Raw genomic sequence first — 27,448 nt, 5'->3', positions numbered from 1 at the left:
GCCCCCTAAATGCAAGGGAACACAGAGGGCACGGCCCCCCAAACGCAAGGGGACACAGAGGGCACTGCCCCCGGACACAAAGGGCACTGCCCCCAAATGCAAGGGGACACAGAGGGCACGGTCCCCCAAATGCAGGGGGACACAGAGGGCACTGCCCCCCATGCCATGTGAGCGGGCATTCTGCTGCTTAGAAGGAATGAACAGAATAACCAATGCAACACATATACATTATAAATCCCTATAGAATATATATATAAGAACACATTACACATATAATTATGCATGTGTAACCCACATTTTTTATATATATATATGCACATACTTATATATATATATACATATATATATACATATTACACACAATCATATAATATTTATATATATATATATATATATATATATATATATACATACACATATTACATAGATAGCTATAGATGGGTATTTCTGAAGGCACTCATTACACATATGCCAGCAGCCACCTCTGGCTCATATAAGCACCTGAATATAGATGTCCTACCCACCGAGTGCCCTGGCCGTAGTCCCCCCCCAGTACCGGCAGCCACCTCATGCCCACTCACCTCCCGGTGCCCGCTCCCTGTATCACCCCCGAGCCCGTGTCTCTCAGGTGCTGAAGATGGCGGAGATTCGCCAGACTGAAGAGCGCCGATCGCATCGATACAGCCTCCTACCGCCGTGACGTCAACGACCCCCAGGGCTCTGTCAATGGCAGGGAGACAGCCGATGGCAGAGCGCCGATCACATCGAACGCCACTGACAGCAGACCATTGACAACAAAGAGAGGTGACCTGACATGCCTAAATTATTGCAGCTGTCACATAAAACTGATGGGTGAAAGGCATAATCGTGTGTGTGTGACATACCTGAACACTGACATGAGCTCCATTGTCTGGGACAGCAACACCCTAAATAGTAGTAGTATTTATTTATTTATATCGATATCTAATATTATTTATATATGAAGATTTAATCAGAATTAATTAAATAATATTAATTATTCTTGAAGTTATCCCTCGCAGATTTGAAAGACATGTTGTCAGCTCTTGCAATCAGATATAATGGTAACGAATATCCAACGAGCCAAAACCGCACTCAGCCTGTAATTTCTCTTAATTTATTGTAATGATATGAAATACCAGCAGCAGCCAGTAGCAACTCCATATATACACCTTCAATTAATGGGCTTTTCCAAAATCGAGTAAATAACCCCATCCCTTCTCTTATTGCAATTGGAATCCCTGCTTGAGTACAGGTGACTTCATTCAGAATAGGGTTACCTCCCGACAAATCATGGCTTCCGTAAAGATCGTTACGGATGCCTCCGATAGTGAGTCACTGCGATGGAATCTTTACGACGTGCTGTTGAAGGGTTAATATGTGAATATGTGAGGGGTCAGCGCATTTCGCAGGTTCTCCGGTATATCTATTATCGACCCCAGCTCATAGATTTTGACCTCAGCTGTCGATGTGTTACTGGCTCCTTGCCAAAGGGCTCTTTCTTACTCCGCGTTCCGTTACCCGGCCGGGGGCATGAAGAGGCAGCGAGAAATTCTACCCGCATCGGCAGCTTGGATTTCTGTGCCTTGTGTGAGATAATCGCCTGCCGCGTAAATACGCTGTAAATAAACACTTGTCGTCGGGCTCAGCGGGGATCCGCTAGCCAATGTGTTTAAATATACATATGGCGGAACGCATTGCTCCGAAATGCCGCGTCAGCGTTTTTTTTTTAATTAGGGGTGTAACAAAATCGGATTATTAGTCAGGCTCGTTAAAAAGAAACGACGCAACCTTTAATATCAGCAATTTTTCCCAACCAACGTAACAAACCTAATGTTAACACATCCCGTCCCGATGCGTTTCACATTCCCCTAAAACTCAAATGCAGAACATTATTTTTTTTCATCTGTCCCAGAAAGATCTGGAACAAGGCGTGTAACCAGAAGCCACAGGACCCCCTACAAAAATTCCCCCAGGGACCCTGACTTCACCAAAGCCCAGCGTGCCAGCTCTGCCCTCAAACAGCTTGTGAGTGCCACCTTTACCCCAAATAGCTTGTCTGTGCCATCTTTGCCCACAAACAGCTTGTAAGTGCCGCCTTTGCCAATTAGCGGTTATTCTTCTGCACCAAGAGGCACTGGGAGCCCCTAAGACTGTGCTGCGCCCCTAGCCAAGGCACTAGGTTCTCGTTCTGCCTATGGTCAAAATAACATCTTTCCGTGACCCTCAACTAAAAACCTTACGCTGATAATGAGTTTCAATCAGGTTCCGACCTTGGAAAAACAATTAAAAAAATGTTGAAAGATTAAATCAGGTTTTCAATTACCTGCGAGCATAACGGCTTCCTATTATTTTGTGATACAGTTTAGTGAACTAACTTTCAGAGAGAAAGCTGTGGAATCACATAAACTTTTAAGACCTCGGAGGTCTCTTTGTCGAAGCTTTGGCAAGTAGAACCTGTCAAACAGCGAGTGTTATGGTGAGACGCTACACAACACAAACAGCGCAATAATGGTTATTATGCCCCGTTTCTTCTCGTCTTCGTTTAAAGCGCCTACGATTGAGTAGCTGAAGCCCTGGGGCCACCTGAGTCATCGCAACGACGGTCAGGATCATCCCGTACTCAAACGTATAATTATATGGTATGTTTTATTCAACTTGTTGCTAGGAGAAAGATACAAATCTGGCCCCAAATCACGTTTTATACTTGGTTAGTGTAACAGTCGAGTGTTGCAGTCTGTACTCCTTTGCCAATGGTGGCCTCTTTTCACCAGAGGTTGAGCCCCTGGGTATTCTGCAGCTATTGAAGCGCCTAATAGACCGTAAGCTCACAAGAACGGGGCCTCCTTCTACATTAGATGAGTAAAAGTATGTGGACACCTGCTCATCACACCTATATGATCTTGTTGGACATCCCATTCCAAAACCATCAATGTTGATATGTAGTTGACCCCTTCTATAACAGCCACCTCTCTTCAAGGGAGGCTTTCCCCATGGTTATGGAGAGTGCCCGTGGGAATTAGTGCCCGTTCATCCAGTAGAGTATTTGTGAGGTACTGATGTTGGAGGAGAAGGTACATTCAGCGTTCCGATCCATCCCAAAGATGTTTGATGGGGTTGAAGTCAAGGTTCTGTGCGGCCACTTGAGTTCCTTCACACAAAACTCGTCAAACCACGTCTCTATGGAGCTTGTTTTGTGCGCTGGGGCAGAGTCAGGCTGGAGCAGGAAAGGGTCTTCCCCAAAACCAAGATTTGTCCATCAGACCTCCAGATCCATCACCACAGAGAACACTTCCACTGCTCCACTGCCCAGTGGCGGCACGGTTTACACTACTCTACTCCCGACTATGCTCTTCAGCCCTCGGTGGCCCGCCTCAGAGAGTCCCGAGGTATGCGAATAAGAACTTGGACGACTTCATCTGCCATCTGCATATGGAATCCTCCACGGTTTACAGAATTTAATACAATGATGCCAACGCGCACAAATTATTATCCAGCTCTGCCCGGTTTTTCGGAGGAGCGCCACCTAATTCTCAACTCTTCACCTTCTCCAAGTTTATTGCTTCGCTGAACTCCTGCTGCCCTCCTCCGTTGCTGTCCGGGCCGTGCCGTGCCGCGCATGACTCTCGCTGTGATGAGCCGATGTAATCCATGTTCTAAATCTGCCCATAGGCAGGGATGCAGACAAGATTAATCCTACTTGGAGAGGGGCAGAAAGGGATGGGGGGCAGAAAGAGATGGGGGCAGCGACTGGCAACAACACAGGTAAATAATACTTCATACAGATATAAGCAGGTACGGACAGGTTCAAATCTCTGCTCACAGCGCCGTAGCAAATCTAGGAGGGGTCATGAAAGAGAAATGTTTTAGTTCGGTGAGGGCAGCGGACGAGATAATCCAGAAAATTTCCGGAAATTTCCGGGTTTTTGTATGTATTATGTGCCAACATCCGGGCTTTACAGTTTACAGATAACAAAGGGGAGGTAAAGCAGGTAAAGCAGTCTACAGACTTTTTTTTTCGATGGCGTACGATCATACCTGGAAACTCTCAGGTTTTTTTGCCCCAATCTTCTCAGGGGTCACACAGTCTGGAACTGACTCTTATCTATTCATATATAAGACCCCCAAATTGGTGCTTTTGCTCCCAGTATGTTATGGTTGATATCCATGCTTGAATGCAGGTGACTCAATTAAGCGTATCTTTAAAGCTCTAAAGTATCGGAGCCATCGAGTCACTGCATACGATCTTCAAGATGGGCTATGACGGCATTTCAACATAGTAGCGACAACACGTTGTTAATCGGTCGATTAAATCTTAATTAGAGGAATCCTAAAACCCTGGCGGGATTATTAGGAGTTTGGCCTCCTTCTTTCTGGGGTAATTTAGACTTATTTTTGTATACCAGAGTCCTAGAATTCCACTAATTAACACGTAATTAGCCTTGTATGTGGATTAACAATTTAACAGTTATTTAGAAAGACCAGGTTGTGTGTCTGTGGTGCTACAGAACCCCTGAACTGAATCAAGCGAGAGAATATGCAAGAGTTATGGGAAGAAAAAAAAGAAAACAATAAATTAAGCAATTTCGCTAAAATATGGCTGGTACGAGAAATGTCCTTTTTGGGGTTTTTGTGTTTGTGTGAAAAATATTCTGCGTTTTATGTCATCTGGTCTATTGCCAGTTAGTTTTGTCATCAATACGGAGTATTAATAATCATTACTGACACAACAGCGCCTCCTGGTGCTGCGAACTGGAAATTGCCCTGCGATATGGGTAACTGTATTATAGAAACAGAACTTGCAGGCAGATCGGCCCCCGTCTAGTCTGCCTGATTTTCCTGCTGCAAAGACTCAAACCTTAATCAGTGCTTAGATTCCAGAGCCCTATGGCTATCCCTACTACTTCTGCTGGGAGGCTGTTCCACTTATCTGCCTCCCCCTCAGCAAAGCTTCCTTACATTTTTTTAATGTCATTGTTCATTTTTTTTATACATTTTTTAGGAAATTTGGTAATGTTGTTGTATTTTTTTTTCTCTCATTCGCTTTATGTTACAACGTCAATTTTGTTAAACTTCTACTGTAATAATAGCCCCATAACTGACTCCCCATGTCTTCAAATTGCCCTGCAGATTTCATGAGCAAAATTCCAAAGGGTGGGCGTAATTTCACATTTCACCCTCTTACCTCTGCCCCCCCTTCCAGTGGAAAGTTTGATTTTTTTTTTTTAGAAAAACATACAAATAAATGAAAAATATACAAATAATTATTGATATATTTTTTTTATAGCTCGCTGCTTAATAAAAATGAACTGTTATTCGAATAATTTTGCAAAACTTTTTGTAACTCGATGGGAAAATATAATTTAAGTAAAATAACAAAATTGAAAGTATTGGTTAATAGAGGTGGCGCTGAGTGGCATCTCTTCGAGTGAGTGTGTGGCACAGCACCCACACTGACTGACTGAATGACTGACTGACAACACCAGCAACAGGTCTGATTCCCCCCTAACGCGCGGGAAGCTTGCGGATCGCTGGTTGGCTGATCGTCCTCGCGCTTATCTTTCATTGGGCGCCCTTTTGGCGTGCGCTTCTCCGGTTTGCCGGTTCGTGAGCGCAGCGCCGGATTCTGATTGGTCAGCCAGTGGGACGGGCTCTCAGCCGCTGTGAAGAATAGTGTTACAGGAAGCTGCAGGTGGTTGTTGCAGCTGCAAGTCCAGAGGTGAGTTGGATGCTGAAGGGGTTAATATGGCCGGGGTGGCAGATAATTAGGGGGGTAAACGAGCCTGTTGGGGGCAAAGGCATTGCAATACGGTAGTGAAGGGGGTCACATGGTCACTATGGGGTGAGGGGGGCATTACATGTCCTGTGGGGAGTGAAGAGCATGCATAGGTGTAGACAATGTACTCCCTATTATGGGATCTATGAAAGCATATAATATAATGCATATAACTTAAATAACATAATTTTGGGTGCATTTGATGAAACTTCTATATTTTGCGTTTATTTCTGGAAAGCACAGTATAGGTCAGTATTTAACCCTATCCATGCCTGGAGAACACCCTTCCCATGCTGGCATTGTTTCTGTATGCCACCTGTCAGTTTAATAAATCCAATAATTACTATAAAAATATCCCACGTACAAAATGAATTGAGTTAATTAGCCCCATGATTGGCATCTGCGCAGGCAGCGTCAGTAAGACCAGCAATACAAAAAAATAACTATTAGAATTTCATCAACTTATTTAAAAAAAAAATAAGTCTTAATACTGCTGCCTTTTCTTGATACATTTTTTTTTTTTTTATATAACGGCTGTAACAAAGTCACAAGGGAAGAATTAGCGGACACGCCGTTACTTGTAGAGTTATTCTCATCCCTAAGCCAAGGTTTTGCTTACATGGTGCGACATCTCTGTATGATTATTTAAAATACAGAATGATACAAAAAAGAAAATTGCAAATGTCTTTACTGAGAGGGCGGTAGATAAGTGGAACAGTCTCCCAGCAGAAGTGGTAGAGGGTAATACGGGGGGGGGGGTGTTAAACATGCATGGGATAGACACAGAGCTATCCTGCCTATGGGACCAGACCTAGGACTTTTGAAGGGTTTGAATCCCTTACATCAGGAAAAAATGGGCAGATCTAAATTTTATGATACTTTGTACTTGCGTAGACGAGAAAGTGCCCTTAAAAAAGGCAGTAAAAGGTATTCTTTGTTAGATTTTACAGTAAATCAGAGCGCTTCTCATTATTGTTCTGGAAGGGAAGTGGTTAATTATCTGTAATTCACCAGCCAGGCAACAGGTTCAGACCTTTGATACCGGGGCAGCCGGACTTGTTTTGAAGACACCAGACGTTTTGCCTGCCCTTGGGGTAAGTTAATATTTAAAGCCTGTTTTGCACATTGTGTCTCGTTAAGCACCACCTGCTATGGTTGGCGCCGGCCGCGTTGCGTTCGCTTTGTCGCGCAGGGAAACGAAGGCGGCTGCTGTTTGGTTCCCATCCACCCCTGGGACATCGTCAGCTGTTTTTTCTCCCCTGCTTGGAGGATAATTGTTGGAAACAATAAACCTAGATGTTCTCCTTGTCCTACCCTTCGCTTTGGGTGTAACGTGGTTATATAACGGGGGGTTTCATGCGCCTGCCCACCCACCGTGTCCCCAAGTGCCGTTTACATATTTTAAAGGCTGTTAATCAACGTGCGACTTCGACATGCATCAGCTGACGCAGGCCACATACCTTCTGCGGGCCTAGGGGCCGACTCAGGGGCAACATGGCTTCTCCTGAGAATATATTTGCAACGTGTTGCCTACCCCTCCAGCACTGAAAGTGGGAAAGATATACAGGACATATGTTTCACCAGCAGAACAAAGCCGCCTTTTCCCCGTAATTCATCTAAATGCACGAGAACTCATGACTCTGCTGTTGGCGTTCATTTGGGGCGAAGTCACAGCCAATCAACCAGTCCACCGGGGGTTTTCTGGCCCTCAAGGGCCTGTTTTACTGGTTTTTGGGAGAACAGAGGTAAAATTAGTTTTTGTTAAACTATCTGGATATCCCCGAAGGCAGCAGTGGTGAATTTTGACATAAAAATAGGATTAAAATAGAAGAAAAACTTCTGTGAGGTTTGGGTTTTCTGTTCTCTGGGGGAGGGGGGGGGGTTCACAGAATTTGGGTCTTATTCCGTAAATTTTCTGTCTGTTTAGAAGTAACTGAGTCGAACAAGATGGCCGATACCCAGCTAAATAATGGAGAGGGGGACATCGGTCTCTGGGCATCACACAACAGGATGGTGCTTGAGCCTCTTGAGACAAACGATCCAGAGGTGAGCGATTCTCACAAAACAGGCAGACTAGACCGGGGGGGCCTGAATGGGGCCGATCTGCCGGTAAATGCTGTGCTTCTAATTCACATCTGGCATTAATTTGTTATAAGGAGGTTGTATGGACTCTCCCTGGGTATATTTTCTTATTTTAAGAACTCTAAGTTGGCAGCGCCTCGAGAAGTCACCCTGGGCCCTTGTTTTCTCTCCAGGTTTATGAAATAATCCGCAAAGAGAAACACAGGCAGCAGTACGGACTGGAGCTCATCGCCTCGGAGAACTTCGCGAGCTGCGCCGTGTTACAGGCACTCGGCTCGTGCATGAATAACAAATACTCCGAGGGTTACCCCGGGCAGAGGTGAGATTCCCGGCACCGGGGTATCAAGCATGGCCGGGAACAATTGACAATGTGAAGGGATACTTTTGTTACCCAGACTCTCACGCGTTACACTCCTGCTGCTGCATGAATAACGCGTATCTCCCGGTGTCTCTTCTGTGCGTGGTTACGGTCCAGTCTCCGATCTCTTGCAGGTATTACGGCGGGACAGAGTATGTGGATGAACTAGAAAGGCTTTGCCAGAAAAGAGCTCTGGAAGCTTACGGCTTGGACCCGCAGAAATGGGGTGTCAACGTGCAGCCGTATTCAGGTAGGAATGGCCGCGCCGCACTCCGGGGGTTCGTTCACAGATTAGTGTCTTCATTGTTCAGGTTGACACTTTCATTAATTGAGGGAAGTAGGGAACTATCCGCTACGTGGAGAGGTGAAAAATGTTAACGCTGCTAATTCCAGGGGTTTAGCGCTTGTTTCGTCCCGTGCGAGCAGTTTGTAAATTGATTACTGTGATTGATAATTAATACCCTGGTCTCTCTAACCTTTCCTCTGCGTCAGGCTCCCCTGCCAATTTTGCCGTGTACACCGCGCTCGTGGAGCCCCACGGGAGGATCATGGGTTTGGACTTGCCGGACGGCGGTCACCTGACCCACGGCTTCATGACGGAGAAGAAGAAAATTTCGGCCACCTCCATCTTTTTCGAGTCCATGCCGTACAAGGTAACGTGCGACCGGGAACTTCGCTGCCTGGGGCCTGCATAGCAAAGGGTTCTGTAACATGAAATGTATAGGTTTGTGCTAGACTTGCGCATTCGTCTTCGGGCGAACATGAAAACGAGCACGAAGAGGCCGTTTTTTTGTTCGTTCCGAAGACACGCCGAAGAGAATACAGTGCCGGCAAAACGTAGGAGAAGACGAAGACTCACAACCACGAAGAATCGAAGATTCTTCGTGATCGTCTTCGTTTTTGCCGCGCTGCCGCCAAAATTTCAAACAGGAGTGAGCTGATCTCGTCTGTCCAATCAGCTCACTCTTGTGACGTCACGCTAAGGGTCTCGTCCAATGCCTGTGCTGCTGTTTTTTGAATTCTGAAGGCGCCTTTATAAGACCAGAGCTTGCCTGAGAGATCCATTCATTTTTCGCTGTGACTGCTTTGGCAACACTGCTGTGCTGCATCCGAGCGTTACAGAGAGAGATTGTTCTGTTCTGTGTGAGACTGGTAAGCCTTAGCCTGCCATTTCTCAGTGTACTTCATCCTCACTTCAGTGCTACTTAATATAATTAATAATAATAATTTGATTAATTTAATTTTTTTTATTTAATTTGTCATCAACTGTAGTGTAAGTGCTGTTGAGTTGACAGTGCACCCAGTGCCTCAGTGGCACTGGGGTGCCCTTGCCCTGGGCTGGCACTAGTGCCTATTGCCTGTCCTGCTTAAATAAATTAAATAGAATTTATAAATAATAATTTAATAGAATCTATAATTTAATAGTTCATTATTATATATATATATATTTGTCAGTCATATATATATATATATATATATTCTATAGTATACTAGTGTAGAGTGTACTGTAGACATTCATCTACTAGTGTCTAATTTAAAATCAGTAATATTAATTAATATAATTAATAATTGAATTCATTATAAAATTATATATATATTTGTCAGTTATAGTTAGTAATAGTATACTAGTGTAGAGTGTACTGTAGACATTCAAGACATCTACTAGTGTCTAATCTAAAATCAGTAATATCAATAATTCTATAATTCATTCTTGTCTTAATAGTTAATTAAATTAGCTATAAATAAAAGTAATAATATTAAATAATTACTACTAGCGTATAGTTCAGCTAATCTTATTAGTACTGGTGCTGCAGCTCTATAGTTTGTGCTTTGTTTTAGCAACAGCAAGAGACCAAGTCAATTTTTCTTAATTAATCTTTCATTTTATTTCATTTGTTTTGCTCACCTCAGTCCATCAGTGAAGTGAACTTGTTGGGCTAGTGAGTGCAGCCGCATAAGTGCTGTGTTTTTTTTTGATCAGCAAGCAGTGACGTTAACTGTTTTGCAAAGATTTTCTCATTTATTTTACATTTTATTTCAATTTTATTAAAAGTACCCTTAGTGTTTTGCTCACCTCAGTCCATCAGTGAAGTGAACTTGTTGGGCTAGTGAGTGCAGCCAGCAGTGAAGCTAACTGTTTTGCTGTGACATTTTATTTTATTTCTAATTCTTTTCAAGAAAAATTGACTGTGACGAGCTGTACTAAGCAAAGCTTCAAGCTACTAGCTGTAGTACTAAAATAATTCTAATCTTCTTTAATCTTAATCTATAATATATTATAAATAATATATAACAATATAAATTCTAATTCATAATCTATAATATAAGTAATTCTAATTCTAAATTCTAATTCATAATCTATATTCTTCTATCTATAATACATAATATATAAGTAAATTATTTCTAATCTAAAATAATTCTAATCTTCTTTAATCTTAATCTATAATATATTATAAATAATATATAACAATATAAATTCTAATTCATAATCTATAATATAAGTAATTCTAATTCTAAATTCTAATTCATAATCTTTATTCTTCTATCTATAATACATAATATATAAGTAAATTATTTCTAATCTATTAATATTATATAACTTAATATTAATTAATAAATCATATACTGAATCTGATTTAACCTCACTTTAGCTTAGTGGGTTTGAGAGCGTCTGCCTAGAGGTAGACTTATAGTAGGGAAATATAGCTTTAGGCTAGCATAGTAGTAGGCTAAGCTCTTAGGCCCGTGTAAATTCAAATTAAAAATAAAATACTGCTAGTTATTAAATAGTTAATCTTGAGTTAATAATTTAAATAACTTTAGCACTTTGGCAGATTGCACACAGCACAGTGCAGTAGTGCATAGTTTTACTTTTTAAGCAGTAGCACTGAAGAGAACTTCCTCTAATTTTTTGTCTTTAATTAGTTTTTCCTTTTTTTTTATTTTTATTTTTTATTTTTTTTATAGTTTTTTAAACACTACACTACACTACACACACAACACAAAATTTGAAATGGATCCTCCTTTTGGGACTAAGGAGGGACAAGCTCCATCTACCACCGCCACCACCAGCACCACCACCAGCACCACCACCAGTTCTAAGATGCAGCCTTTGCGTCAGTCTAGTCGGCCAAGTAGGCCAAGCTCTCGCTTATCATTTGGGGAAGCATTGCTTGAAGGATCATCAAGTAAAGGAAAGGCACCAAAAGCAGGCAGTAGTAGTGCGGCTAGGCCCACAAGCTCTATGGTTTTTTACGGAAAGCCTAAAGCACCAGAAGCACGTTCAAAGTTAAAGGGTAGCACAAGTAGTACCAGCCCAGTGACTAAAAAGAAGTGCCTTTTGCCCCAAGCAGCATCTTCCCCATCCACCAGCAGCATGCAAGGTACCAAGCAGAGCCAAATTAGCAGCAAGACTCAGAGGGGTCCCAAACCAAAGCGATCTCATTCCTTTGTAGGGAAAACCACCACCACCACCACCCCCACCTCTACCGCCTCTACCACCACTAGTGCTGCGCCTACTGTTCCCACTGGTACCGCCACGCCATGTCCTCCTAGTACCTCTAGCAAGCCACCAAGTCCTTACAAAATTTTTGTAAAGACAGTTAGAGAGAGGGCTACACATAGTGGAACTCCACCTAGCGAGGTAGCAGAGGAGCCTGAGACTGAGAGGCCAAGTGCAGAGTCTATTCTTCCTGCTCGCACTACTACTAGTCACGAGTCTCACGACGATATCAGTCTTAGCTCCAGCCTAGCAGGAATTCCATTCGATCTGGCTAATGAAGAGCTAGACTATGAGCCAGAGGAAGTAGAGGAGATGAGTGGTCAGGAATCAGATTCCTCAGGGAGCAGTGTCCAAATGACTAGTGCACAATTTTCCCCTGAGCCTCCACCTTCTCCGCTACGATCATCACCACCACCACCACCAGCAGCAGCAGCAAAACCTAGCAAATCTAAAGCAATTAGCAGTCCCACTATGGCCAGTCCCACCACCACTAGTTCTGCCTCTGTTCATCCACCCCGAGCAGTAGGAGCAGCACCCAAGGCACACTCCAAGGCTATGCGCGCCCCAATTTGGGAGCACTTTGAAAATGTTGAAGAAGGGCTCTATGGAAAGTGCAAACATTGTGGGAAGCTAATAAGCAGAGGGAAAGTGTCTGGCCATTTTACCAGTGCTAGCATGAAGCATCACCTCAGCACTCAACACAACGCTGTGCTATTGGGGAAAGATGCAGAGGGAAAACTTAGTGCAGGCAGCATAGCTGGTGGCCGTGGAAAAACCCCAACAGCTTCTTCTTCTGAGCCAATAGCAGCAGCAGCAGCAGCAGCAGCAACTAGTGCTGGCAGCCAGAGACCAAGGCAGGTTGGAGCACTGCATGTCCAGCCCACCCTGGAACAATTTGTGGCATTCCAATCCAAAAGGTCAATGCCCAAACAGCAGGCCAATAAAGTAACGCGACTGATTGGTCAGTTCATTGCTGTTGGAGGGGCATCCTTCTCTATGATCGAAGGGGAGCCTTTCAAACAATTGATGGCGGCTGTGGCTCCACAATATACAGTTCCGTCACGTTCCACTTTCAGCAGGAACATTGTCCCCTCGTTGTATCGGTCCTGTGTTGCAGCAGTGAAAGAGGAGCTTTCCAAGGCTGCTGGTCAGTCTGTTCATTTCACTACAGATTTGTGGAGTGCACCTAGCGGCCAGCATGCCTTTCTTTCTTTGACAGCACACTGGTGGCAGCCCGGTGTGTCTAAGGAAGCTGCTGCAGCAGGCTACCGATCATTCCTTCTCCATGCAGAAGTGATGGATGAAAAGCACACTTCCCAAAACATTCTGCATGCGATGAGGAAAATGTTTAGCCTTTGGGTGGGAGCAGAGGCGGGCACCAATGTTGAAGTTGGTTTTGTGGTAACTGACGGAGGTGCCAATATGGTGAAAGCGCTGCGAGATGGTCATATTGTTGGTGTGCGCTGTGCAGCCCACATCATCCATCTTGTAGTGAAGGCAGCAATGTCAGAAGGAACTAATGTGGCAGCAGTAGTTCTGTCCCGCTGCAGAAAGATCGCTGGGCACTTTCACCATAGTGTTAAGGCTAGCCAACTTTTGAGGGAAGAGCAAGAGAGGTCAGGTCTTCCCGTACACTGCCTACGCCAGGATGTCAGTACACGGTGGAACTCCACGTTAGACATGCTCGAGAGGATTTTGGAGCAGCAGAGGGCAATCCATAATCTTGCCTCAGAGCACAATATTGGGATTACCTCTCCATTGAATAGGGAGGATTGGACAGTGATCGCCCAGCTAGTGGCAGTCCTTAAACCATTCAGGGATGCCACAGAAAATTTAAGCTCAAACACTGCCAGTCTGGCCCAGGTAATCCCAGTGTTCTCCCATCTAGGCAGCAAGATGGATGTGTTCCTTGGAAACCGTGAGGCTGTTCAAGGTGGCACTCTACATCCTGACATAGCAGCCATAGTCAGGAAGCTGAAGGATCTGCTAAAAGTACACCTTCGCAAACGCATGGAAGAGAGTCCCGAAATGATGCTAGCGTGCCTTTGCGATCCAAGAATTAAGGGAAAGCTAGCTTTGAAATTTAATGTTCTCAGTAGCTACCGGGAGCAATTGGTCAACAAGGTGCGTGACTGGCAGCGTAAAATGGGAATGCTGTCCGAGGAGGGAGAGGTGCAGGAGGAGGAAGAGATGATGTGGTCTGCTACCCCTAGCAGCAGCATCAGCAGCAGTGCCACAAGCAGCACAACACAGCTGAGTGGAGCAGCTGCGTTTTGGGAAGAGGCACTTGGGAGTATAGTTGGACCATCTGACAGAGCTAGCAGCAGAAAGGAGCGTAGTGCTGCTGAAATGGTCAAACTATACCTCTGTGAAGTTCCTTCTGCGCCTAATGTTGATCCTCTTAGCTACTGGGATGAAAAGAAGAGTGTGTGGCCTGCACTCTCATGGGTTGCGCAGCAGCTACTATCATGTCCGCCAACCACTGTTCAAAGTGAGCGCGTGTTTTCTATGACTGGAAACATACTGAGTCCACAGCGCTCACGCATGGCACCTCATCTGATGGAGCAGATTGCCTTCCTTAAATTCAATCTGCCCAAGTTGGGTTACCCAGCTCTTAGCTTGGAAAGTTAATTTTTTTTATCTGTAATGTTTAAGGTAGTTTCTCCCCCTGGTTGCACGTGTTTGCGGTGTGGCAACGTCTGCTACCTCCGCCGGTGTAGCCAATTTACGCTAGGGCCTAGTGTCTGAGTTTTGGAAGTCCGCTCCCAAATGCCATGGACTGACAGACTTTCATGCTTTGCCCTGGGGTGAAACAGGTGAGCGGGTCGTCAATTGCCCACTCATTCACCTTTTTCCTTTTCCAACGGTGCTGCTGGTGGTGGTGCCAGCATCTTTTGCCAGTTCGCTTCCTGGCTGAAATCATGCCTCAAATGTCCCTAATGGAGAGGGTAGTTTCTCCCCCTGGTTGCACTTGCTGCGGTGTGGCAATGCCTGCTACCTCCGCCGGTGTAGCCAATTTACGCTAGGGCCTAGTGTCTGAGTTCTGGAAGTCTGCTCCCAAACGCCAAGGACTGACAGTCTTTGGATGCTTTGCCCTGGGGTGAAACAGGTGAGCGGGTCGTCAATTGCCCACTCATTCGCCTTTTCCAATGCTGCTGCTGCTGGTGGTGGTGCCAGCGTCTCTTCTCTGCCAGTTCGCTTCCTGGCTAGTGTCATGCCTTAAATGTCCCTAATGGAGAGGGTAGTTTCTCCCCCCCGGTTGCACTTGCTGCGGTGTGGCAACGCCTGCTACCTCCGCCGGAGTGGCCAGCTTACGCTAGGGCCTTGTGTCTGAGCTCTGGAAGTCCGCTGCCAAACGTCTAGGACTGACAGTGTTTGGGTGCTTTGCCCTGGGGTGAAACAGGTGAGTGGGTCGCCAATTGCCCACTCATTCGCCTTTCCCATTTCCTTTTCCATTTCCATTTCATTATTTTCCTTCTGATACACAACCAACCAAACATAACACAAATAACACAGTGACATAACACATAACACACATAACACATATAACACAGTGACAAGTGACAACACACATAACACACATAACACATACACGTACAATGCAAAAATCACAAGGACCTTTCCTCTTGTTATTTGTCCTGGCCTTCATTTCTACACTCACTAGCATTAACGCTATAACTCACACTTCATACTATAACATTTTTCCATCCACATACCTGCCAACAGACCCAACTTTTTCAGGGACAGTCCTGCTTTTTTCCAGTCCTGTCCCATCTAATTTAGCTAAACTAGGTATGCAAATACACGTTGGTAGTAATAGCTCGGTAGGTAGTACTAGTATAAACATTAAATAAATATAATAACGTACTAAATAATAAATCTAACTTTAAAATACATTTAAATAAACCCCTAATTTTTTTTTTAAAACCCATTAAAATTAAATTATTATTTAGACATAATACATCTTTAACCAAAGCAGTGCACTGCTACTAATCTTAAACATAACCGTACATTAACCCTAAGCTATTTTTTAGTTCTTGTCCAACATTTTTCCATCCGCATACCTGCCAACACACCCAAGATTTTGGTGGACAGTCCTGCTTTTTTCCAGTCCTGTCCAGTAAAAGTTGGGTTGTTGCAAAGTATGCCATTGTAAATAGGTAGCAAATGTTAGGCATGTATTACAAGTGATCCAAAATCAATTTAAAAATGTAAAATAATCCCTATTCTTTTATTAAACATCTATGGATGTGTGATTGTGTATGATAGACGGAGGCCAAGTTCCTTGGAGCATTTGTCTCTAGGTCATTTTGTGTACAGTACACCTCAGTACGTGTGTGCAACTCTATTGGTCGTTTCGGCAGGGGGCTGGCCTGCCATCAACGAATGAAGTGCGTTCTGCAATTCACTAGTTGATGCCAGACCAGCCCCCTGCCGAAACGACCAATAGAGTTGCACACACGTTCCTTCACGGCAGCTGCTGCTGCTCCGATGTGTTGTTAACCCCGTATTAACCCCTGCAAGGCAACCGGGAAGGAAACGAAGATTAAACGAGCACGAAGAATGTCCGCGAATATTCGCCCGAAGAGAAGACAGGAACGGGCGAATATTCGCGGAATACGAAGGTTTTTTCCCCCCCGAAGACGAGCACGAAGACGAACACGAAGAGCCCCCTGGTGCCCAAGTCTAGTTTGTGCCCCTCGTGTTCCTTTCTGTCCTGACGCGTGGTATCCCTGGTCCGATTGATCACATGCATTCTTTTAATATCAAACGTTCCACATCTAAACGCAGACCTACTGAATTATTTTTCGGTGTTCTAAGCACACATTATTATTATGCGTTTTTAGGTGAATCCCGATACCGGATACATCGACTACGACAGACTGGAGGAAAACGCCCGATTGTTTCATCCTAAACTGATTATTGCTGGTAAGTCGCAAACAACACAAAACTGTAGCAAGTATCCGCTTCTACCTGCTAAAAGCAATAAGAAAGCACCTGCTTCAAACAGCCAATCAGACGCAGGAATGAACTTCCATTGAAATCAATATGCACGTGGGGGGTGTCTCATTATTGCACACGGATCTCTCTCGTAAGGCAGAGGGTATATAGTACATGTGCTCGGCAGGGGCAGGTAACGGGAAAATACACAGGGGGCATTCCCTAGAATCATTTAGCGCATTTGCAAGGGGAAGAAACAATTTAAAGGGACCACTCGGCAGTTATGTGCATTGCGGTGCATATGATTGGTGTGTCCCTTCAATTTATAATTAGGGTTTTTATTGAAAAGTTTTATACATATTTTATTTTCTTTTTCACTTTGTCTACCAGGTGTGAGCTGCTACTCGCGTAACATTGACTATGCACGCATGCGCAGCATCGCCAATGAGAATGGCGCTGTTCTTATGGCTGACATGGCGCACATCAGCGGGCTGGTTGCAGCTGGTGTGGTTCCCTCTCCCTTCGAACACTGTGACGTGGTTTCCACGACAACGCATAAAACACTACGTGGCTGCCGGGCCGGCATGATCTTTTACCGGAAAGGTGAGTGTATTGGCGGTAAAGCATTCGGATACACCCTGTGTAGCTGGAACGAGTGACTGATTTGGTGCTTTCTCTTCCGCAGGAGTTCGCAGCGTTGACCCAAAGACCGGGAAGGAAATACAGTATAACTTTGAAAGTCTGATTAACCAAGCGGTGTTCCCCGGTCTCCAGGGCGGCCCCCATAATCACGCCATTGCAGGTAAACCGGGACATGAACCTGGAGAAATGGTTTTTTTGTCAGCTAATATTGGAATTTGCCATTTACAGCTCCTGGCGATGGTGCAGGTCTATTTCTTCTGTGCATGAGCACAGGTTTAAACAACACTGATTGTATTTAGTCTTCGGGCAGAGCAGGAGAATTGTGTTGTGAAATTACTTGTGTTTGGGACATAGAATGCCCTTTGACCCAAGAACAGCAGAGAAATGTCATTTAGATGTGTTGTGAAAAAAAGGCTTAATGCCGACGTGCAATAATACAAGAAGGAAAAAAAAAAGATTTTTAACTTCAAATTACAGGCGCCATATATATAATTGTATATAATATAATATATATATATCTCAAAATTAGCAACTATTGTGTTACATGAATCGAGTCTCTTGCCTTTTAAGTGTTTTTCTATGTTTAGTGCATCTGCTTTCCTCGGATGTGAACATGTTCTGATCTGTGTATTGTGTTTCTTTTTGTGCTGATTTATCATGGAATTTTGGTACGTAAAGGGTGTTTTCCTGTTAATGATAACTTTTACTGGTGCCGTATTGCATTTTAATGTTTTTTTATTTTATGGTTCGCAGGAGTGGCTGTAGCTCTGAAACAAGCTCTAACCCCGGAGTTCAAACTCTACCAAAAACAAGTTGTCGCCAACTGTCGGGCGCTGGCGGCAGCCCTACAGGAACTCGGCTACCACATCGTCACAGGTGACTGGTGACAATGGTTGTTTCTTTTGTAGCATCTGGCAGGAAAGGGTTAAGCAGAAAGTAATGCTGCAACAGCACCCACTGAAGAAAGGGGGGAAAAAAATGAAGCCGCTTTGCATACCCCCTGGACACTGATTTATACGTAGATTTTAGAGCGCATGTCATCCGTATGATCGGTTTTTTGTTCTTTTGCAGGGGGCTCTGACAATCACCTCATTCTTGTTGACCTCCGGAACAAGAAGACGGATGGAGGGAGAGCAGAGAAAGTGCTTGAAGCTTGCGCCGTAGCTTGCAACAAGAACACCTGCCCAGGTGAGCGGCTGACGCTGCAAAGACTCATCCTTAACACGGCAGATCTCACCCGGTTCACCTGATTAACTAGCAGAAGCATTCTCTGTGCCGTTGCCATTTAAACTCCATTTTTCTCTCACCAGCACCTCTCCAATCCCTTTATAAGAACTTACGCATGGAAGTCCTCTGCAGCCGTATCATTCTATATGTTTTATATGTCTTATTGAGAATTGGTATTCTGGAAGGCTTTTGAACCGCTGTAGGATGTACCCTAAATGTCTTTTTTTTTTTTGTTCCGTGACAGGGGACAAGAGTGCTCTGAGGCCTAGTGGCCTCCGGCTTGGAACCCCTGCCCTGACCTCCCGTGGACTGCGAGAAGAAGACTTTAAGAAGGTCGCACACTTTGTTCACAGAGGTAAGTGTTAGCCGGGGGCGGCCTCTGTGATCACACAACATATCCCGCGATACTCTGCGACGTTTACTTCTCTAGTTTTGAACTCGTTGATTTAAAGCTTTCTTCGTGTTTTATAGGCATTGAGCTTACGCTGGAAATTCAGAACGATCAGAATCCTAAAGCCACGCTGAAGGAATTTAAAGAGAAATTGGCTTCTGATGACAAATACAGAGAGAAAATCTCATCGCTGAAGGAAGAGGTGGAGCAGTTTGCCGGCTTGTTCCCTATTCCTGGACTGCAAGACCTTTGATTTCAGGTTCAATTTTATATGAAGGTATTCAGTTTTTCCACAAAAAAATTAAGGCAAATAGTATTTCTTAACCCTGGTGCTAAAGCGCTGGCTCTCTCCAAGAACTCATGAAGATCTTAACCAATATGAACTAATCTTACTTATACTGATGACATCACTGCTGACACCATAGCCCTGCCTCATCATGCTGGGAGTCAGCTGTAGCTGCTCTGGATACATTTTTAAAGACTTATTTTTATAGAGAAACCTTTTAATTATTAATTGGCTGTTCTAGACCCTTTTTTCCTTCTCTAATCCTAGGCTAGAAGGCGCAGAGAATTACTGATACTGTGCAGCTGGTGTTGAATATTACAAAATATATTTGAAATGGTTAATATTTGAATTAAGTTCAATTCTTTGCCCCGAGCGGGACTGTATGAAACGATTAGCTGTGCTTATGCGATTTATCTTCTTCGAGGGGGGAATGCTGGATCAGCATGATAGGAGGTGCAGTAGGAACTTGGCCAAGGCTAAGCACGTGGCAACCGGTTCAACGACAAACTTTTATTTTTCATTAATAAAACGGCACAGTCTGAGGCGAAAACATTCTTTTATTGTGAATGGCTTCCCGGTGGACACGGTTTGCCCGCGCACGCTCTGGGTTCATGCAGCACGGCGCACTGGCTCTATACCCTAGAGAACGGACTCACACATGCATTTTCCTTTGCTCTGGCTCTGCTGCCCCAAGTGCCCAGGTGAGGGGGCATTTATCAATCAAATAGTCTCAAGGAAGGGGTAACAAGCCCCATCCTCCACATAACGGCTCGCAGATTCAAAACAGGTTTCCAGCAACATTTATCATCGGCACCATCGCATTTAAATGGCTCGGAACAAAAACATGGAGATCTATTACAAACTGGGAGACGATTCCTTTTTTTCCATGCCAATAAAAGTAGTTTCACAGCTGTACAAAATAACAATAAATAATAACAATGGGTTAAATAAAGTGAGATGCTTAAAAACGGGTGGGCATTTACCTCCACGCCACGGCCTTCCGGGGCAGAACTCCATGTAATGTAAATAAGAGGTAGCAGAAGTCACTACTCACAGCTTATGATTTATTGCTCATCTCCCAAGGCAGCACGGGTAAGATACCCGCCACGCGCGGCGTATTCACGTATGTTTCTCACCCTCTGTGTGGCGCGGTGGTCCAGTTGGAAGCTCCATGAATGAGGCAGGAGGGACCATCAGAGGCCTGGGTGTAAAAATCCCAGAAGCACCAGCCCGCCGTAAATATAGATTACATTTATATCATTCCAGTGAGATGAGCCAATGCCCCCCAGCACTGACCAGTGGCAGCTTAGTCAATTTGGTGCGTAAACAGAAAAAAAAAAAAAAAAAAGCCCATTCTAGCACCATTGCAGCGGATACTACCCCCTGGAGAGGGTGGTGGTTAAGTGGCACAGCTTTCCAGCAGAAGTGAAGTTGATCCGAGTGCAGAACTGATCTGTTTAAATGTCTAATCACCTGGTAATTTTTGGAAGAAAATGTGTCTTACTACGGCTTCAGGGAGACCTGAAAAATGTCTGAGCTGGCCCTTGGCACTGCATACATGATACCGTCCAGGTATCTTTCTTAGTATTATCACCCTGTAGAGGTCTAAATTACTAAAAAAAAGTAGCGCAAAGGCTTACTGTTCACAAGTTTGGGGTCACTCAGCTGGAAAACAAGGACATTTCTGGCTGTAACATAATTTGCAAAAGGTTTGGTAACCATCAACGTAAACTTGGATCAGAGAACACAAGGGGCCATTGGGACATAGGAGTGATGGGAGTGATAAAGGGCCATTGAGACACAGGAGTGATGGGAGTGATAAAGGGCCATTGGAACTTTGATGGGAGTGATAAAGGGCCTATGAAGAGATTCCATTAAAATACAATAGTCATTTACAACATTAACCCCGTTTGTGCTGGATTTCTGATCCACGTCATGTTATTTTAATGGACAGAATGTGGTTTTCTTTTTAACAAATAAAAAGAAATTTCTAAGTGACCCCAAACTTTTGTAGTGTATGAGTCTCGGAACCAACCACTTTCTTAAAGGAAATGAGGCAGAACATAACCATCGGTCACGGTTACTCCGCCTGGTTTTGAACATATTTTACCCTTTGAGCCAGGAATCTGTATGAGCGCCTAAGCCTCACGAAGGGTGCAGTGACGGCCGCGAACACAGAGAGAAGCTTTATCAAACGCGAATAACGGGTAGTAGATTCATCGATCAAACTAGAATTCTAAATAAAATGTATTTTTTGTTAAACGTTTGCAAATGAGTTTGGGATCAAAACAGTAGATTAAGAGGGGGGGGGGGTAAAAATATCCCAAATGGTGCAAATCCAGCTCGCGTCTCTATTCTGGAAATCGCACGGAGATGAAAGAACAGACGCTTGTTAAATCCGGGCCTCGGCTGCTATTTGGGACACTTGGCAGGAGTCATCAGGAAAGGGAACACGAGAACGAGATGTCATTTCTATTCATATAACAGAACAAATCATAAGGGAAACAATTAGTGCAAAATACACATTCATATCACAGACACGGGGTCAAAGCTTGGCGTCCGGCTAATCGCTATACTCCGTGACCCCAAAAGCCAAAATATTTGGAACAAAAAATAAGAAATGAAGGCGGCCGGGGGCCTTGTGTGCATCCTCAACGCTGTAAACATGGCATATTGGGATCAAACGTAACTCGCCAGGACAGGAGAAATTAAATACGAACAAATAACGTGCATTAAAGATCTGCATTGAATGCCAGAAGTTCTAACGTATTCGCTGCGGCTCGCTGAGCTTCGATGAATATATAACCGTACGACGGCTAAACGGAAGGAGAATTGCATGTAAGAGACCTCGTCGCTTTGCGTGTTCCTCGAGAACCAAGTTTAGTTTATGGCTTCCTAGTTTTCTAGGACCCTAGCCGGGCCTGCTGCCCCTCAATTGAGAACAAAGTGCTCTAAGCTGCTTCCCCGTTCCGCTGGGCCACGCAGGTTAATCATTACGTGGAACCAAATCTTAATTCTCGAGGCTTAATTTGCCATCCGCGCCGTGCGCCAATGAGATGAACGCTATGAGCATTGACTCATTTTACAGGATTTGGGGGGGGGGGGGGGGGCACCGGTAATAGGCAGGGGGTATGGAGGGCAGATCACTAAATATTGGCAATTTACGTAAATGCCTGATTAGGCTCAGTGCAAAAGAGTGCTGACCAACAACCCCCCCCCCCCCCCAGCGTGGAGTCAAAGAGCCAGAAAAAAGGTCTTTGCAGGAAAAATATGAAATATTATGTAAATGCGACGCCCCAGCAGATGGTTTTACCCCAGGATCAAGTTTATGGGATACTTTATTGAATTATTCCTCCAGGCTCGGGGGCCGATAAGCACATGGTTAATGCGCTACTTTGGCACGCAGCCTTTTCGGTGATTTCGACTCATGACTCCTAGTATCAGGATTGTTAAAGCTGGTAGGGAGCACAGTGATGGACTTCCGAGCGTCAAGGAGATTTCTTTGGCTGGTTATATCGATATTATCCATGCTTAAAACCTACAAGCGGAAACAGAAACAACCACCTCGGGCTATCGACACAATACAGCTCCCAAGATCCCCTCCAAAGCGTCTATTCTCTAAAGGTCTAAAGAGGTTGCAGGAGAGTTTGGCCTCAACTCGCTGGGGTTGGACCTTCATAACGAAGTCAAGAGGTTGATCCCAAAACTCTCCTGCCAAGTCTCAAGGGTTAAATCTCTTTAGTGAATAAACCCCCTAAAAGGAGATGGTGAACAAGTCTTACATAGGCTGGGAACCGCAGACCATCAACCGCTGGACTCGGGACCCTCATAACAGAGACATTTTTAAGGACAAATATTGAAACTTTCCTTCTATAACAGAGCGTATTATCGGGTGATTTCAGACTCTCCCTGCGCTCCGAAACTAAACAGCGGCAGGTGCTGCTCAGCAGACCCGTCTTCTCAGTAGTACGGCACGTTCTGACATCAAGTCGGGGAAAGAAAATACATACAACACACCAAACAGAACACGCCATAGACTTTCTCAATACCCCCGGCCCAAGTTGCGAGACTTTTCATGCTTCTTAGTTTTTGGGGGGGGTTTTTTACATCCTCGAGGCTCTCCGTGGGAAGGAACGTCCGACTACGGCATCCCAGAGTTCAGATTTTATATAAAAAACTAGGGATATAGTCAAACCTGAGCACCGGGAGAAGCTGCGTCCCCGTCTCTCGTAGATAATGCATTTTGAGAAGCTCCGAGAGGTATTCCACTATTTTGCTGTCCTCCGGGGCGAGTCCGAGCAGCTGCTGGAGAAAAGCGTTCCTCCGCCGGGCGATCGACTCCTCGCTTTCTTTGTCTCGGATCGGAAGGTGGACGTGGTGGCAGAAGGTGAAGAGGAAGGCTTTGGAGCAGAGCTGGGTCAGCATGCTCTGGACGTGCATGTAGTACGTGCTGCCCTTCCGGATCTGAGTGCGGTGGTCGGCCATGCGATGTAGGAGTGAGCCCTTATAGACGGGACAGCGTAGGGTTTTGTTGTCCGCGTCCAAGATGCTGGTGTACCGGCCGTAGCGATGCAGGATGTGGGCGCCGGACGGAGAAAGTCCTCTATGGTAAAAACAATTTAAAAAATCATATACTGTATAAAACGTAAAAAAAAAAAGGAATTCAAACAAATTACCAGAATGAAAAGTCTCCCAGGGACCCCTGGAACCCCCGGGTCGCGGGAGTGGTGTTGCCCCCCCACTTCCTATCCAACCATTGCATGCGGGAACCCCCCCCGACGCAACCTGAAAAGGGAAGACTCCGAGTAGCTGAAGTCTGGATCATCCCCGGCATGTTTACGTCTGACCTGCCTTTTTTTTTTGTCGGACCCAGTGAGGAGTTCTTGGTATGAAGTTTAGACAAAACCACTAAATGTTACTGGAATCTATCACTTTTTATTAAAAATGAGGGCGTTTTGTTAACTGTACTCTTCCTTTATAGGAGATGGAACAACCTGCACGCACAGAACCCCAACGCGTTTCTCCCCAGAAGCTTTCTGAGAATCGGAAAAGAAAAATAGCAAAAAAAACTGACCATTAAAAAATTATTTTTTGTGTACATGTTTAGGATTTTACCATAATTGTCTAAATTAGAAACACTTGTAAGTGGGAACCCGACATTTCTCAAAACCTTTGGATCGCTCTCGTGTTGGGCTGAAACTCACCCCAGCCAGCACCAAAAGTGAATCAGGAACGCGTCGCAAACAGAAATTAAGGGAATTTCTTCTGTTTCATTTCCCTTTTCTTTGATACCACTCAACCTCCCCGCTTGCTTTTCGCGTGATTTTGACTCCTATATATTCAAATTATTTCTGCTCAAAGCTTCACCTACTAAGGCTTTATCTTACTGTATTGCTGTAACCGACACAATGTTTGGCCGCCGACGTGAAACACTCACCTGTCTACAAAATGTACATTTCCACAAATATAGGCTATCGGCACATATAGAATGTGGCAATTATATACTATAGAACCCCTCCCTTTTAATTCAATGAGCGTATTCCCTGTAATTATACGTCAAACAGGAGTATCGCTGACCTGCACATAGGAGGATAAACATAAGCTGGGTGTTGCAAATACTTTAAATACTTTCCCAACATATAGATTTAATATAAGTTAATGGAGGTGATTTGAGATCTATACCCGCAGTAAGAGATTGTCGACAGACTAGAACGTAAACAGCCCTCAATGTTTTTCGAGGGGAAGCGACATTCATGCACCCTTTTCCGCTTGTAAGATGAATGAACACATTCACAGACCGATCGCGCAAACGTTTCATATAGAAAGGCTTCTATTTTACACCAAATACTTTACCTGTGAAGTCCAATCAGCTTCCACTTTTGAAAGTCTGTTATGTGCAGCGGGGACGTGACCCACGGCTTTACCGGTTTGGCATCGTGTCCACAATTAGGGACAAATATAGACAAAGCAGTCACCAGCCTTTTCACAAAGGCCTCCTCTTCTCCCAGAACCACGAGAGTCCTCCCGCTCAGAAGAGAATATATGGCAGGATGGGCGAAGGGGTACTGCCTGATAAACATTAGCGCGTTCTGCCCGGCTTTCCTCTTGTGCCGTTCGGGGACGCCGATAACAGGAGGCGGGGAAGGGGTTCTATCCGAACAAGTGGACGCGCTGCTCCTATGACTTGCGGAATCCGAATGCTCTTCGAGAGCCATTCGTTTGGCTTCCCTGATACTTAGTAAATGACTGGACTCTGGCTCAGGTGTGGACAGTCCGCTTTCATTAGGAAGATTCCCAACCTCGTCCACCGATAGCTTCACCTGAAAACCTCCATCCGAGGGTCTACATGGCTGTGGTGGGACACTAATCACAACGTCACCTCCACCGGTCTCCAGAGATAGGCCTTCCGCTTCCGCCACGATGTCCGAATTATCTGAACCGATGCAGCAAGCCGGGTCTACTGGCAAGTCATCGAGATGAGTTTGGACCTTCTCAACAGGAGTAGAACTGCAAGGTGGATCTCCACCTTCTTCATCTAAATACGGCTCCTCTTCATTGATAACAATTTGGTAAGCGGCTCTGAAATCCTCAGGTATGACCGTCTCGGACGTACACGTGCTAAGCACCTCGATGCTGTCCTCGCTAATGGTTCTCCTGCCGGCCGCTTTCCTCCTCGGCGGCTGCGGACTAGAATTCAGCCTAATACACGGCTGGCTTTCGGAATGAGCGAGCAATGAGGTGGATCTTTCCGTCCGCAAAACCTCGATGCTTTCACCGCTGCTCACGCTCCCTTTCATATCCACATCAAGGCATTCTGCGTTCTCCCCGCTGTCACAGACACCGTGGTCGGGTTCTTCCGCATGACTATCTCCGGTAAACAGGTCTGGCTCGATTTTAATAGGGACGGACTCCACGCTCGACTTGTACGTCTCCAAACTCGTGGCGGGTTTGAGGCTTTCGGGCTCCTCTAAGAACCCGGAATTTCGCAAACTTTGAGAAACATCAAGCTTATCAACGTAATGCTTGGCAGACGCCTTCGCGTTCCACATTGACACATCTTCGAATAAAAAGTTCGTAATTGTTTGCTGCTCTAGAAGTGCTTTATCAAGGTGACTCATGAGTATATAACTCACGTCGCCCCTGTATCTCTTCTCTACGCCGGTTAGCAAGTCCACCGTCTGCGTAAAGAAATAAATATCGACAAGTTCCTCTAAGGTTTTCATTTTTTTATCGAAGCATTTGGCCGATTTGGCTTTTATGAACTTGGGAGTGTAGGAGGGTCTCAACGGGAACACAGTCTCCCCTCGCAAGGGGTTCAGCTCGAGTTCGGAAGCCGGTAACGGCTCCTGAGACTCATCGGTAACCGGCGCATCGTGCGAACACTCTGGCACGTATGGTTGGAAATCATTGGCGTTCAGCTTTCTGTATGGGTAGGACTGTATTTGCCTTAATAAGTCCCGATGCTCGATGATTGACTTCTCCACGTTGGCGAGTTCGTTGGCTTTCTCGATGGCCTGCGTGGTGTAGAAACCCTTGTCGTCCGTCTTCATCTGTTCTTCCAAATGCGCCTGGAGCACAGATCTGGTGTAATCCAGATCTTTAAGCTTCTTCTCCAGCTCGTTGGCAAACGCCTTCCGGTTCCCCGTTTTCAGGCAGTCGGACGCCTTGGAGAAGTCATTAGAAAGCTCCAGAAACTGCTGCATGATCTTCTCTTCATCGGTGGAGATGTAAGCCATGCAGAAGGGCCTGACGAAGCCCCGCGCCTCCAGGTCGTACAGCGTCAGATGGTGGACGTAGGCAAATGCCCCTTCCTTAGAGTCCCCGAGGACCACCTTGGAGTCCTCCACAAAGTTCAGCTTGGGATAGGAGGAGCCAGGCGGGTGGCCGACAAAGGAGGCTTGGTAGTCCACCGACATGATGCGCAAGGAAAAATAGTTCAGGTCGAAGACGCCTTGGACCCTCTGGTCGTCGGGGATGGTTAGTAAGGGCTGGGGCCCGACCTGCTCAGAGAACTCGGAGATGAGGATGAAGTCCCTGCTGAATTTGGCTCCCGAGAGCCTGGACCAGGGGCTGCTGTCTGGGTCAGTGAAAGGGAAGAGTGGTACCGAGTATTCCTCGGGCAGCCCCGGCGAGCCCTGCAACTGCTCCTCATACTCTTCCTCCCTGGTAAAAGCCACCAGATCCGGAGATCCAATCATCCTCCCAGTCGGGAAATCCTTGGCTCT

The 27,448-nt window shown here is 45.2% G+C and overlaps 2 protein-coding genes across 2 annotated transcripts; one reads left to right on the top strand and one right to left on the bottom strand.

The window, feature by feature from the left end:
* The first annotated feature begins 511 nt into the window (after nt 1-511).
* LOC149285768 (serine hydroxymethyltransferase, cytosolic-like) lies at nt 512-19,190 on the top strand. Its single transcript, XM_089494842.1, has 13 exons — nt 512-696; nt 3,229-3,407; nt 7,722-7,840; nt 8,050-8,195; nt 8,369-8,484; nt 8,727-8,887; nt 16,584-16,665; nt 17,068-17,280; nt 17,363-17,479; nt 18,073-18,195; nt 18,391-18,507; nt 18,791-18,901; nt 19,018-19,190. Exons 1-13 carry the CDS (start codon nt 512-514, stop codon nt 19,188-19,190), a joined length of 1,842 nt encoding a protein of 613 aa, XP_089350968.1.
* A 4,191-nt stretch (nt 19,191-23,381) lies between these two features.
* Nucleotides 23,382-27,421, bottom strand: LOC149285767 (guanine nucleotide exchange protein SMCR8-like). Its single transcript, XM_089495070.1, has 2 exons — nt 25,077-27,421; nt 23,382-23,826 (listed from the first exon to the last, which is right to left on the bottom strand). Exons 1-2 carry the CDS (start codon nt 27,419-27,421, stop codon nt 23,382-23,384), a joined length of 2,790 nt encoding a protein of 929 aa, XP_089351196.1.
* Nucleotides 27,422-27,448: the final 27 nt, after the last annotated feature.

Source organism: Sceloporus occidentalis, unplaced genomic scaffold (genome assembly GCF_023333645.1).
Source record: "Sceloporus occidentalis isolate IW3139 unplaced genomic scaffold, rSceOcc1.0.p SCAF_76, whole genome shotgun sequence".
NCBI lineage: Eukaryota > Metazoa > Chordata > Lepidosauria > Squamata > Phrynosomatidae > Sceloporus > Sceloporus occidentalis.
The sequence above is the reverse complement of the archived record's forward strand: the minus strand, read 5'-3'. Positions and strand labels throughout refer to the sequence as shown.